General features: G+C 35.1%; 1 protein-coding gene across 1 annotated transcript in view; it reads right to left on the bottom strand.

Moving 5' to 3' along the window:
• The window catches only part of REDIC1 (regulator of DNA class I crossover intermediates 1), an 80,602-nt gene that overhangs the window by 15,964 nt on the left and 49,179 nt on the right, over positions 1-15,459 (bottom strand). Inside the window, exons 7-8 of the mRNA XM_081311442.1 lie at positions 14,730-14,833; positions 131-657 (exon numbers count right to left, since the gene is read on the bottom strand). Of these exons, the coding sequence (XP_081167568.1) occupies positions 131-657; positions 14,730-14,833 (631 nt within the window). The remainder of the gene's footprint in view (positions 1-130; positions 658-14,729; positions 14,834-15,459) is intronic.

Genomic DNA, 15,459 nt, shown 5'->3' with positions numbered 1-15,459 from the left:
TCTGCAGATGGGGAGCCCACAAATATGAAGGGCTCACTGTATGTGTGTGGACATATACCTAAGATATACAAATATGTATATTAAAACTGATGAAGTATAGATTTTTACATTTTCCACATACAATACCAACCTTTCTTTTCAGAGCTGATCAGGTAACAATCCTCCTCAAAACATGTAGCAAAATCATTTATTTCATTATTGTTGTGCTTTTTCTGATAGTTCCTGTTTGGTTGATGTTTTTCTGGATAACTTGTTTTATTTAAAGTAGAACTACTAAAAGTTGACTCTGGAGCTGTAAAAATGCTTCTGTTTCCATCAATGGAATGGTTTTCATCCGAACTTGTAACCAAACAAATATCCCCTAAACTATCATAGCCACATTTTTCAAAGGTTTTCTTTATCCTTTGTTGATCAAGGTCTAATAAATTTATCATATTTTGAGGAACAAAAGAGTCACAATTCTCTGACAGAAGTCTATGTGTTGGCTCATTCACATTCTCCAGAAAACTTGAAACTTCTTTTCCATTTTCTCCCCAGATTTGTTGTATTGACTGTTTTTCAATAATGAAATCTGACTGTCTTCTTTTATCCATGTTCCCAAAATCCTCACTCATCATTATTGCTGATCTTTTAGAAAGGAAATTCCCATTTCCTAGACTTTGAGATAAATTAAAACATATTTATTAAGAAAAGCACAGATAATTTTCATTTATAAATACTATCCTTAAACTTTAGAGAACATATTTTTAAATATTTTTATTGAGTAGCTACTAACATTTACTTGTATTATGTTTCTATTTTTATATTTAAGTAAATAATACTCTTTCAGATGGAAATTCATCAAATGTGCTCTCCAAATGACTCTAACGATCTTTTATTGTGTAAAATTAATCTATGCTCAGTTTTGTATTTCAACATGAAAAGTGAGTGCATAGCTCAATTTATTTTTATATTAGCAAAAGAAACTATGAATGACCTATATGTAGTGGTTCTTCTATAATAAATTCTAGCAAATAACATAGGCAACCAGAGTATGTCACTGCTGCTCTCCATTTAACCAGAGAAAGATAATTAGAAGACATTTATAGAAAAGTGATCCCATGTAAAACCATAAAATCACAAAGTTATAAGGACATTATACCAGGTATTTCTCAACCTAACAAGTATACAAAAACAACTATAAATTTCCTAATGAAGGTATAGGTATGAATGTGCATATAAGTAATAAAGCAAAGAGATAAGGTGAATTAGATGAAAATCAATCAACAGACACTAGTAAGGCAATATGTAAAAACGTGGATGTGTAACCGATGTGATTCTGTATACGGGGTAAAAATGGGAGTTCATAACCCACTTGAATCAAATGTATGAAATATGATATGTCAAGAACTATGTAATGTTTTGAACAACTAATAATAATAAAAAAGAATATTAGATAAACTATAAGCTCTTTTCTAATATAGATATATTAATTCTAGGTTAAGTTAAACTTGTATAAAAGAATCAAAGCTAAGATAGGAAAAAACTAGGAAAAGAGAAGTTTTTAAATTTGATTGCCAGTGACTACAAATTTATTTTGAATTGGGCTGTTCCAGAAGTTAGACATACCAAAGAAATTTTAAAAAGAAACATATAGACTGATAAAACTCAGATTTCCAATTTTATTTTTAAGGTAAATATTTAATGGACAGCAGCTGTGCTCCAGGCACCAAGCCATATGTTGGGGTAGAGAGAAATAAAATAATTCTGTTATTAAGAGAAGGAAATTAAAGTTTTGCCAATAAATGCCCATAGCTATGGTTCTATACTATTTATCAATATGGATCATCTTATTGATGTTTTAGTCAGAATAATATTTTATACTAAAGGACACAATACATAGTAATAATATTCACCATTTGTACCAGAGAAATATCTATTACTCTAAATGAGAGAACAAAGGAAAAAGACCTCCTAAGTTATAAAGCACACTATAAATGTACATTATCATTTTTAAAGGTATTTTAAGCATGCTTAGAGGAAATATTCACTAAAAGATCTGGACAATAAAAAAACATATAACAGTGCTGGGGATGTGCCAAAAGCTGTAGCGCGTTCGCCTGGCATGCGCAGGTTGCTGGGTTCGATCCTCAGCACCACATAAAAATAAAATAAAGGATTCCCAAGATGGCGAATACAGTGCATCACACCCCATGTACCACGCCACTGCACGGGTGAATAACAAGTTAGAACGAAAAAAAACTATCTTGTTAGGAACTTACAGCAAAATGGGGGTGCACCGAAACCTACAGGAAGGATTTCCAGCACCGAGGTCCGGTTATTGAGTCTCATACACGAGCCAACTGTGCGACTGGAGATCCAGGCTGACTGATCCGCGCGCCCCCCCCCCCCCGCAGCTACAGACAGCGGGGAGCCACCAAGAAGCGACCAGCAAGCAAGAAGAAACGTTGCTGCAGATTCTGTGGAATCCTGCCACCTGAGCACTCACGGAGCCCTGAACTGAGTTTGGGATTTCAGACGGGGAAGGAAGCAGTACAGTTCTATCCCCCACGACGGAAACTCCACCAAGGAAACCAGCGGCCACCATCTTGGAGAGCTGAAGTAACCACCGCCACTCTCTGACAGATTGCAACAATAAAACAGGTGCGTGTTACTCAGCTCATCTCCCAAACATCGGAGAATTCGCATAAAATCTCTCCTAGGCTCTCCAGGGGAGGGATTATCAGAGCAAGCCTGCATAAAGACACGGGGAAAACTAGAGACACCCGACCTTCAACTCCCCCTCCCATCAGCGGGGAAAAGGAAACCTGTATTGCCAGCGCGGGGGGAGGGGCAAGCAGAAAAAATCAAAACAATAGAGTACCGGGGTTCTCAATAGCCACCCTCCACGCCCAACAAAAGGCAGGCCCAGAGTACAGTTTGAACTGCCGAGAGGCATTACTCAGGGGAAATCTGGTCTAGCAGGAGAAACCAGGACTAGCAGGAGAAACCAGGGGATTAGAGGCCAGGCCCTCACGACTGGGCGGCTGGAGTCCACCCCACGCAGGCGACCGACTGCACGACTGGGCGGCTAGAGATTGCCTGCCCACCAGCGACAGCCGGCCCATTGCCCCTGCAACTGAGCAGCTGGAAACCGCACACCCGCCTGTGCGACTGGGCAGCTGGAGACTGCCTGCCTGCTGGTGACAGCCGGCCCATTGCCCCTGCGACTGGGCGGCTAGAGATTGCCCACCCACAGCTACAGCCCGCCCGTTGCCACTGCGACTGGGTGGTTAGAGATCGCCTGCCCGCCAGCAACAGCCAGCCCGCTGCCCATGCTACTAGGCGGCTGAAGACTGCACGCCCACCGGCGACCGATCATCCGCCCGCTGCCTGCGCGACTGGGTGGCTGGAGACCGCACGCCCGCTGGCAACCGACCCCACAATTGGGCGGCTAGAGATCACACGCCTGCCGGCGACAGCCCACCCGCTGTACACGTGACTGGGCGGCTGGAGTCCGCCCGCCTGCTGGCGACCGATCGCCCACCGGCTGCCAGCATGACTGGGCGGCTGGAGACCGCCCGGCCGCCTGCATCCGGGAGCTGAAACCAACCAGATACAGTCCAATACCACCCCCCCATTCGGACACCCCAACAAGGAGCCTGGGGCCCGCCATAGCAGAGAGGTGACGTCACTTGAGCTCGGCCATCAGAATTCCTTCCCAGTGAAATCCACTTTAGCAGGCATAGTCTACCAACACAAAGGAGAGACAACAGAGATATAAAAAACCAAAACAAATTTATAAAAGAGAGCAGAAACACAGCAATCAAATAGAGCTGGAAAGTAGCGTGAACATCATGAAAAAAACAAGGGAAAAAAGGAATACAAACAATGCAGGACAACTTAAATCTACAGGAGGACCTAGAAGCATCAGAAACATGGATAGGGAAAGAACTCAAGGCATACCTAACTCAGATTGATAGGAATATTAGAGAAGACATGAGACAGCAAGTCCAAGCAATAAAAGTATATTTTGAAAATGAGTTAAACAAACAAATTCAAATGGGAAAGAACGAGCTTTACCAGGAGATAGAGATCTTAAAAAAAATCAAACAGTAATCCTAGAAATGCAGGAAACTATAAACCAAATTAAAAACTCAAATGAGAATATTACAAATAGACTAGATCAAGTAGAAGTCAGAACATCAGATAATGAAGACAAAGTTTATCAACTTGAAAAGAATATAGTCAACACAGAAAAGATGCTTAAATCCCACGAGCAATCTATTCAAGAGATATGGGATGTCATAAAAAAAAAACCAAATTCGAGAGTCATCGGGATAGAAGAAGGCATAGAGAATCAAACCAAAGGAATGGACAACCTATTAAATGAAATAATTCTAGAAAACTTCCCAGAGATGAAAGATAGAATGGATTGCCAAATCCTGGAAGCCTACAGGACCCCAAACATTCAAAACCGTAATAGACCAACTCCAAGACATATAATTATGAAGATAGCCAACATACAGAACAAAGAGAGAATATTAAAAGCTACGAGAAAAAGGAGGCAGATTACATTCAGGGGTAAACCAATTAGGTTAACGACTGATTTTTTATCACAGACTTTGAAAGCGAGAAGATCCTGGAACAATGTATTTCAAACGCTGAAAAATAATGGATTCCAACCAAGAATACTGTAGCCAGCAAAATTAAGCTTCAGATTTGACAATGAAATTAAAATCTTTCACGATAAACAAAAGCTAAAAGAATTTGCAGCCAGAAAACCAGCACTGCAAAGCATTTTGAGCAAAATACTATAAGAAGAGGAATTGAAAAATAGTGCCCAAAACTAACAGCAGGAGGTATCTCAGTAAAGAGGCAGGAAAACAACCAAAAAGTAAAAACTAGCCAAACTAAAATAAATAAATAAATAAACATGACCGGAAGTACAAATCATATTTCAAATGTAACCTTAAATGTTAATGGCCTAAACTCACCAATCAAGAGATCAAAAAAACAAAAAAACCTGGATCAAAAAAACAAGTCCAACAATATGCTGCCTTCAGGAGACTCATATGATAGGAAAAGACATACACAGGCTGAAGGTAAAAGGTTGGGAAAAATCATATCACTCACATGGCCCTCGGAAGCAAGCAGGAGTGGCCATATTCATATCGAATAAAATCGACTTCAAACCTAAGTTAATCAAAAGGGATAAAGAAGGACACTATATACTGTTAAAAGGAACCATCCACCAACAAGACATAACAATTATCAATTTGTATGCACCAAACAATGGAGCTGCAACATTCATAAAACAAACTCTTCTCAAGTTCAAGAGTCAAATAGACTACAACACAATAATTATGGGTGACTATAACACACCGCTCTCACCATTAGAAAGATCCTCTAGACAAAAGCTGAATAAAGAAACTATTGAACTCAATAGCACGATCAATAACCTAGACTTAACCAACATATATAGAATATATCAACCATCATCAAGTGGATACACGTTCTTCTCAGCAGCACATGGATCCTACTGAAAGATAGACCATATATTATGCCATAGGGCAACTCTTAGTAAATATAAAGGCATGGAGATAATACCATGCACCATATCTGATCATAATGGAATGAAACTGGAAATCAATGATAAAAGAAGGAAGGAAAAATCCTACATCACATGGAAAATGAGCAATATGTTACTAAATGATCAATGGGTTGCAGAAGACATAAAGGAGGAGATAAAAAAATTCTTAGAGACAAATGACAATACAGACACTACATACCGGAATGTATGGGACACAATGAAAGGAGTTTTAAGAGGGAAATTCATTTCTTGGAGTTCTTTCCTCAAAAAAAAAAATAAATAAATAAATGAACTCACACTACACCTCAAAAACCTAGAAAAGGAAGAGCCAAACAACAGCAAATGTAGTAGAAGACAAGAAATAATTAAAATTAGAGCAGAAATCAACGAAATTGAAACAAAAAAAAAAACATTGAAAAAATTGAAAAAACTAAAAGTTGGTTCTTTGAAAAAATAAATAAGATCGACAGGCCCTTAGCCATGCTAAAGAAGAGAAGAAGAGAGAGAACTCAAATTACTAACATACAGGATGAAAAAGGCAATATCACAACAGACACTACAGAAATACAGAAGATAATTAGAAAGTATTTTGAAACCATATATTCCAATAAAATAGAAGATAGTGAAAATATCGATAAATTTCTTAAGTCATACGATCTGCCCAGATTGAGTCAGAAAGACACACACAATTTAAACAGACCAATAACAAAGGAAGAAATTGAAGAAGCCATCAAAGACTACCAACCAAAAAAATCCCTGGACTGGATGGGTATACAGCAGAGTTCTACAAAACCTTCAAAGAAGAATTAATACCAATACTTTTCAAGCTATTTCAAGAAATAGAAAAAGAAGGAGCTCTTCCAAATTCATTCTATGAGGCCAACATCACCCTGATCCCGAAACCAGACAAAGACACTTCAAAGAAAGAAAACTACAGACCAATATCTCTAATGAACTTGGATGCAAACATTCTCAATAAAATCCTGGCAAATCGAATACAAAAGCATATCAAAAAAGTTGTGCACTATGATCAAGTAGGATTCATCCCTGGGATGCAAGGCTGCTTCAATATACGGAAATCAATAAATACTATTCACCACATCAATAGACTTAAAGACAAGAACCATATGATCATCTCGATAGATGCAGGAAAAAGCATTTGACAAAGTACAGCATCCCTTTATGTTCAAAACACTAGAAAAACTAGGGATAACAGGAACTTACCTCAACATTGTAAAAGCTATATATGCTAAACCTCAGGCTAGCATCATCCTAAATGCAGAAAAACTGAAGGCATTCTGTCTAAAATCTGGAACAAGACAGGGATGCCCTCTATCACCACTTATATTCAATTTAGTTCTTGAAATACTAGCCAGAGCAATTAGACAGACAAAAGAATTTAAAGGCATAAAAATAGGAAAAGAAGAACTTAAATTATCACTATTTGCAGATGACATGATAATATATTTAACAGACCCAAAAGGGTCTACAAAGAAACTGCTAGAGTTAATAAATGAATTCAGCAAAGTGGCAGGATATAAAATCAACACGCATAAATCAAAGGCATTCCTGTATATCAGTGACAAAACTTCTGAAATGGAAATGAGGAAAAACACTCCATTCACTATCTCCTCAAAAAAAATAAAATACTTGGGAATCAACCTAACAAAAGAGGTGAAAGACTTATACAATGAAAACTACAGAACCCTAAAGAGAGAAGTAGAAGAAGATCTTTGAAGATGGAAAAATATACCCTGTTCATGGATAGGCAGAACTAACATTATCAAAATGGCGATATTACCAAAAGTTCTCTATAGGTTTAGTGCAATGCCAATCAAAATCCCAATGGCATTTCTTGTAGAAATAGATAAAGCAATCATGAAATTCATATGGAAAAATAAAAGACCCAGAATAGCAAAAGCAATTCTAAGCAGGAAGTGTGAATCAGGCGGTATAGCGATACCAGATTTCAAACTATATTACAGAGCAATAGTGACAAAAACAGCATGGTACTGGTACCAAAACAGGCGGGTGGACCAATGGTACAGAATAGAGGACACAGAGACTAATCCACAAAGTTACAACTATCTTATATTTGATAAAGGGGCTAAAAGCATGCAATGGAGGAAGGATAGCATCTTCAACAAATGGTGTTGGGAAAACTGGAAATCCATATGCAACAAAATGAAACTGAATCCCTTTCTCTCGCCATGCACAAAAGTTAACTCAAAATGGATCAAGGAGCTTGATATCAAATCAGAGACTCTGCGTCTGATAGAAGGAAAAGTTGGATCAGATCTACATATTGTGGGGTCGGGCTCCAAATTCCTTAATAGGACACCCATAGCACAAGAGTTAATAACAAGAGTCCTTACTTTTCAATGATAACCTTAAATGTAAACAGACTAAAGTTTCCAATTAAAAACTGGACAGACTGGTTGAATAGATTAATAAAGAAATAAACCCAACAATACAATGCCTACAAGAAACTCATGTAACCAGTAAATAAACACACAGATTGAAAGAGAAAGGATAGAAAATTACATTCAAAACAAATTAAACCTTAAAACAAACAGGAGTATGTATACTTAAATCTAACAAAACTGTAAAAAGAGGCAAAGATAGTCACCATATAATGATTAAGTGATCAATTCAAGAAGAAGAGAGAGTAATTCTAAATTTAGATGCATCTATGTCAGAGCACCTAATGTTATAATCATTATTAGATCTAAGTGGAAAGAGAAACTGCATTACAATAATAGTGAGGGATTCAACAACCCACTTTCATCAATGGACAGAACAAATCTGTTTGCAGACAAACAAATTAACAAAGAAACATCAGAATCAAACCATACTATAGATCAAATGGACTTAACATTATGGAACATTCTAGTCAACAGCTTCAGAATACACATTCTTTCACCAGCACATATAAATTTATTTAATAAAAAATAATATACTGAAAGTCCACAAAACAAGTATTAACATATTTTAAAAGATGAAATCAGGACTGGGGTTGCGGCTCAGTGGTAGAATGCTTGCCTAGCATGTATGAGGCACTGGGTTCCATTCTCAGCACCATATTAAAAATTAAATACAATAAAGGTATTGTGACCCTCTATACATAAAAATATTTTTTAAAAAATTAAATCATATCCCGTATCTTTTCTGATCATAATAGAATAAAACTAGAAGCCAATAAAAGACTCTTATAATTTATAAATTATATAAATACATGGAGACTGAATTAACAACTTTTTGAATTAACAACTTGTTATCAAAGAATACAAAAGAGAAATTTAAAACTTTCTCAAAACAGATGAAAATATAACTTACCAAAATTTAAAGAATACAGGAAAAACAGTGATAAGAAGAACGTTTATAGCAATTAGTTAAAAAAAAAGAAAAAAGAAAATTTTCAAATAAACAACTTATCCATGTATCCCAAGGATTTAGAAAAGAACAAACCAAACACAAAAGAAACAATATAGAGCAGAAATAAATACACTTTAAAAAGTACAAAAGATCAATGAAACCAAGAGTGAGTTTTTTAAAAAAGATAACATTAATAAATCTATAGACTAACAAAGAAAAAAACAAAAAGAAGACCCAAATGAACAAAATCTGAGATAGAGAAGGAGATAGTACAATCAATACGAAAGAAATGCAAAGGATCATTAGGGATTACTATGAAAAATCATATGCTAAGAAATTGGAAAACCTAGAAGAAATGGGCAACTTTCTGTAAACATAGGACCTACCAAAACTGAAACATGAGGACATAAAAAATATCTAAATAGATCAATAAGAAGTAATGAGACTGAATCAGTAATAAAAAATGTCCCCCCCCAAAAAAAAGCCCAAGATTGAATGGCTTCACTGCTGAATTTTACCAAACTTTACAGCACTAATGCTAATTCAACACCAAATAAAAAAAGATCATTCACTATGATCAAGCTGGTTTCTTCCCTGGGATGTAAGGATAGTTCAACATGTACAAATCAATTTTAAAAAACTAACAGAATGAATGATAATAATCATATTATCATCTCAATAGATGCAGAAAAAAAATTGATATAAAATTCAATGACCCTTTATGATAAAAGTCCTGAACAAACTAGATATTGAGGGATTGTACTTCAGCATAATAAAGGTGGTAAAAACCCATAGAAAGCATCATACTGAATGGGGAAAAGCTGCACGTGTTTTCCCTAAGATCTAGAATAAGACAGGAGTGTCCATTGTCCTTGTGTTTATTCAATATAGCACTAGAAGTTTTAGTAAGAGCAATTAGGCAAGATAAGGAAATAAAAGGGATACAAACAGCACAGGAGAAAGTCAAACTTCCTTGCTTGTACATGATACATTTCTATACATAGGAAAACCTAAAAACTCCACCAAAAGACTATCCAAACTTTATATAACCTAGAGATTAGTGCTCTGTCTGATGTGTGAGGGGTAAAGATTTGCTCCCAAGATGTAGGCTCTCTATTCACCTCACAGATTGTTTCTTTTGCTGAGAAGAAACCAAATGCCGAATATTTTCTCTGATATAAGGAGGCTGGTTCATATGGGATAGGGAGAGGGAGCATGGGAGGAATAGACAAACTCTAGATAGGGCAGAGGGGTTGGAGGGGAAGGGAGGGGGCATGGGATTATTAATGATGGTGGAATGTGATTGTCATTATTATCCAAAGTACATGTATGAAGACACAAATTGGTGTGACTATACTTTGTATGCAACCAGAGATATAAAAAAATTGTGCTCTATATGTGTAATAAGAATTGTAATGCATTATGCTGTCATAAATAAATAAATACACAAATGAAAGGAAGTCTAGCATTGTAGAAGAAGAAGAATGGGGAAGGGGAGGGAGGTAGGAGGGTAGAGAGAAACGTGATCTGAAATCAAATTCCATGCATGTAAGAGTTTATCAGGATGAACATAACTACTATATATAACTACAAAGCACAAATAAAATTTAAAAAAATGAAGAAAGACATCAGAACTGAAAAATCAATTCAGTATAGTAATAGGAAAAAAGAATCAACATATAACTACATCTCATTGCTTGTTATTTATGTATTTAGTGACTTTTATATACACCAATAATGACATTACTGAAAAAGAAATAATGAAAGCATTCCATTCACAATAGCTACAACAATAAAAATAAAAATAAAATACTTAAGAATAAACTTAAGTTCAAAAGACATTTACAACAAAAATTATAAAATACTGATGAAAGACTGGAGTGAGAAGAAATCTTAGAGTGGTTTTGATTTGCATTTCTCTAATTGCCATTGATGATGAACATTTTTTCATGTGTTTGTTGATTGATTGTATATCATCTTCTAAGAAGTGACTGATCAGGTCCTTGGCCCATTTATTGATTGGGTTACTTGTGGTTTTTTGTTTGTTTGTTTGGTGTCTAGCTTTTTGAGTCCTTTATATTCCCTAGTGATTAGTGTTGTATCTGATGTGTGAGGGGTAAAGATTTGCTCCAAAGTGTAGGCTCTCTATTCACCTCACAGATTATTTCTTTTGCTGAGAAGAAACTTTTTAGTTTGACTCCATCCCATTTATTGATTTTCTATTTTAATTCTTGTGCCACAGGTGTCTTATTATTGGAAGTTGGGGCCTAATACCACATGATGGAGATTAGGGTCTACTTTTTCTTCTATTAGATGCAGGGTCTCTAGTTTTATTCCTAAGTCCTTAATTCATTTTGAGTTGAGTTCTGTGCATGATGAGAGATAGGGTTTTAATTTCATTTTGTGGCATATGGATTTCCAGTTTTCCCAGCACCATTTGTCGAAGAGGCTATCTTTTTCCAATGCATGTTCTTGGCACCTTTGTCTAATATAAGATAATTGTAGTTTTGTGGGTTAGTCTCTGTGTCCTCTTTTCTGTACCATTGGTCTACCAGTTTGTTTTGGTGCCAATACCATGCTGTTTTGTTATTATTGCTCTGTTGTATAGTTTAAGGTCTATATAGTGATGCCACCTGCTTCATTGTTCCTGCTAAGGATTGCTTTAGCTATTCTGGGTCTCTTATTTTTCCAGATGAGTTTCATGATTGCTTTTTATATTTCTATGAGGAATGTCAATGGAATTTTGATCACAATCGCATTAAATCTGCATAGTGCTTTTGGAAGTATGGTTGTTTTGATAATATTAGTTCTGCCCATCCAGGAGTAAGGTAGATCTTTCCATTTTCTAAGATCTTCTTTGATTTCTTTCTTTAGGGTTCTGTAATTTTCATTTTATATATATCTTTCACCTGTTTCGTTGATTCCCAAGTATTTTATTTTATTTTATTTTATTTTATTTTTTGAGGCTATTGAGAATGGAATAGTTTTCCTCATTTCTCTTTCTGAGGATTTGTCACTGATATACAGAAATGCCTTTGATTTATGGGTGTTAATTTTATACCCTGCTACTTTGCTGAATTCATTTCCTAGTTCTAGAAGTTTTCTGGTGGAACTTTTAGAGTCTTATAGGTATAGAATGATATCATTAGCAAATAGTGCCAATTTGAGGATGTGGAGTAAAAGGTATATTCATATACTACTGGTGGAACTTCAAATTGATGCAGCTAATATAGAAAGCACTATGAAGATTTCTTGGAAAATTGGGAATGGAACCACCATTTGATCCAGCTATCCCTCTCCTCAGTCTATACCCAAAGGACTTAAAAACAGCATACTACAGGGACACAGCCACATCAATGTTTATAGAAGCACAATTTACAATAGCTAAACTGTGGAGCTAACCTAGATGCCCTTCAATAGATGAATGGATTTTAAAATGTGGCATATATGCACAATGGAATATTACTCAGCAATAAAAGAGAATAAAATCATGGCATGTGCAGGTAAATGGATGGAGTTAGAGAAGAAAATGCTAAGTGAAGTTAGCCAATCCCGCCCCCCCCAAAAAAACCAAATGCCAAATGCTTTCTCTGATATAAGGAGGCTGATTCATAGTGGAATAGGGAGAGGGAGCATGGGAGGAATAGATGAACTCTATATAGGGCAGAAGGGTGGGAGGGTAAAGAAGGGGGCATGAAGTAATTAATGATGGTTGAATGTGATGAGCATTTTTATCCAAAGTACATGTATAAAGACACGAATTGGTGCGAATATGCTATGTATACAACCAGAGATACGAAAAATTGGGCTCTATATATGTAATAAGAATTGTAATGCATTCTGCTATTCTATATAAATAAAATAAATAAATAAAATACTGATGAAAGAAACTGTAGACGACACACAAAAATCTGAAAGAACCCCCAATGTTCTTGGATTGAAAATACTAATATTGTTAAAATGTCCATACAATCCAAAGTGATCTACAGAAAATACCAGTGTCATTTTCTGCAGAGCTATGAAAAAAAAACAATTCTGAAGTTCATATGTATAAAATATAGCCAAGACAATCTTGGGCAAAAAGAACAATGCTGCAGGTATCAAAATACCTGATTTCAAGACATATTACAGAGACACAATAAACAACATGTATAATGGAATTTGCATAAAAACAGACACATCAACCAATGGAACAGTACAGAGATTCCCAAAATAAACTCTATATCTACAGTCAATAGATTCTCAACAAAGACACCAAAACAAAGGATAGTCCTTTCAGTAAATGGTGTTGGTAAAACTGGATATCCACATTTAGAAGACTGAAACTTGATCCTATACAAAAATCAACTCAAGATCAATATAAAAACACCTAAATGGGAGACTTGAAACTCTGAAAACTACTAGAATAAAATGGAAAACTCTTTAAGACATTGGTGAAGGCAATAATTTTTCTGGATAGGATCCCAAAAGCACAGGAAACAAAAGCAAATATTAAAAAAAATGGGATTAAATTAAGAAGCTTTTGCAAAGTAAAGAAAACAACCAACAGTCATGAGAAAATCTACAAAGTGGGAGAAAATTCTTGCCAAAGTATTCATCTGACAGAGGGTTAACAACAACCATATAAATGCAAATAAAAAAATATAACAAAAAAGCCAATTAGAAACTCAGCAAATTATATGAATAGACACTTCACTAAAGAAGAAATATAAATCGTAAACAATGATATGATAAAGTGCTAAATATCATTAGTTAACAGGGTAATAAAAATCAAAACTACAATGAGATATTGTCACCCTAGTCAGAATGGCTATTATCAAAAAATAAATGCTGACAAGAAGGTAGAAAAAAAAGAAACATTTATATATTGGTGATGTATAAGTAAATCCATGCAGTCATTATGGACAACAGAAAGTTCCTCCAAAATCTTAAAAACAGATCTATCATTTGATCTACCCATACAAAGAAAATAAAATCAGTATATCAGAAAAACCTGAATGTCCATGTTTACTATAACACTATTCACAATAGCCAAGATACAGAATCAGCCTAAATGATTTTCAACAAAAGAATAGATAAGGAAAAATGTGACACACACATATAAACACTCTCTCAAACGTGTGTGTGTGTGTGTGTGTGTGTGTGTGCATGTGTGCGCGCATGCGCACACACGCATAAATAAAGGGAGTAGTTACCCAGCTAAAAACTAGAAGAAAGTCCATCTTTCACAACAAAATTGGAGAACACTGTGTTGAATGAATTAAGCCATAAAGAAAAGTACTGTATGTTTTATCTTACATGAGCACATTAATAAAATTTGACTTGGGAGTACAATTATGAGATTACTAGATATCATGAAGGGTTTAGGGTAGAGAGCGTAGAAAAAGGGAAGTTGGGTTTGATCAGTACATATACTGAGTGTATAAAAACATCACACTGAGGGGCTGGAGTTATGACTCAGTGATAGATCACTTGCCTACCACATGCAAGGCACTGGGTTCCATCCTCAGCATCACATAAAAATAAATAAATAGAATAAAGGTATTGTGTCCAACTACAACTAAAAAATAATTAAAAAGAAAATATCACACTAAATTCCATTAATATATAAAATTAATACCTGTTAGTAAAAATATAAAAGAAAAAAATTACTTAACATTTTTTTAGAAATATTACTTAGGTCTGTTTATATTACTAATGACTATTTTTGTTCGTTAAGATTAGATTAATAGCTGAGAGTAGAGAATCCTACATCTTCATTTTCTTCAGCATCTTTGCTTACCTGTTTAATCTTTCAAATTGTGCTAGTTTATATGATGAACTGAGATCATCTTGACTTTCATTTATTTTGGAAACCAAAGAATTAGAACAATCCACATTGTTGAGCTAGAAAAATGGAAAAAACATTAAAATAGTAAATGTACATACATGGAATTTCACTTGCTCACAAAAAAAATGTCATTTAAGTGAACAGCATCTATATTCAGAAACGCATCTTTTAGTCTAATAGAAAGTAATTTTAGTTCCTTTTGAAAACAAATACTGTTCTAACAATGGCCACCATCGCACAATAAAGGTGAAAGCCAGCAACAAATTAATATCAGTATTTAAATGATTGTTAAAATAAGAGAGTTAATACTATGGTGAATTAACATTTTCTCAGTTAAAAAAAAGATTATAAAAATAAACAAACACACAGAACACCAGAATCTTGAATGACTAAACGTTAAGTTTCTGATAGAAAATGGTAGTTTGTTTCAAGGAATCAGCTACACTGGTCTCAGTTCTTCCATTTACTGTAATTTTAGACTACTACTTTAATTTTTCTGTAAAATATCATTCAGTAAAAAGTAGGGATAAGAGTATGAAGACTATTAAAGCATAAAAAACATCCATTTGTTAGTGTGGAAAGTTCTATATAAACTTACTTTATTTTGACCCAACACTAATCTATTCAGTAAGGATAATTTATAACTGTAGTATATTTCATTTTAAACCCAGGAATAATAAAA

Source organism: Spermophilus citellus, assembly GCF_964194105.1.
Source record: "Spermophilus citellus genome assembly, chromosome: 10".
Classification (NCBI taxonomy): Eukaryota; Metazoa; Chordata; class Mammalia; order Rodentia; family Sciuridae; genus Spermophilus; species Spermophilus citellus.
The sequence above is the reverse complement of the archived record's forward strand: the minus strand, read 5'-3'. Positions and strand labels throughout refer to the sequence as shown.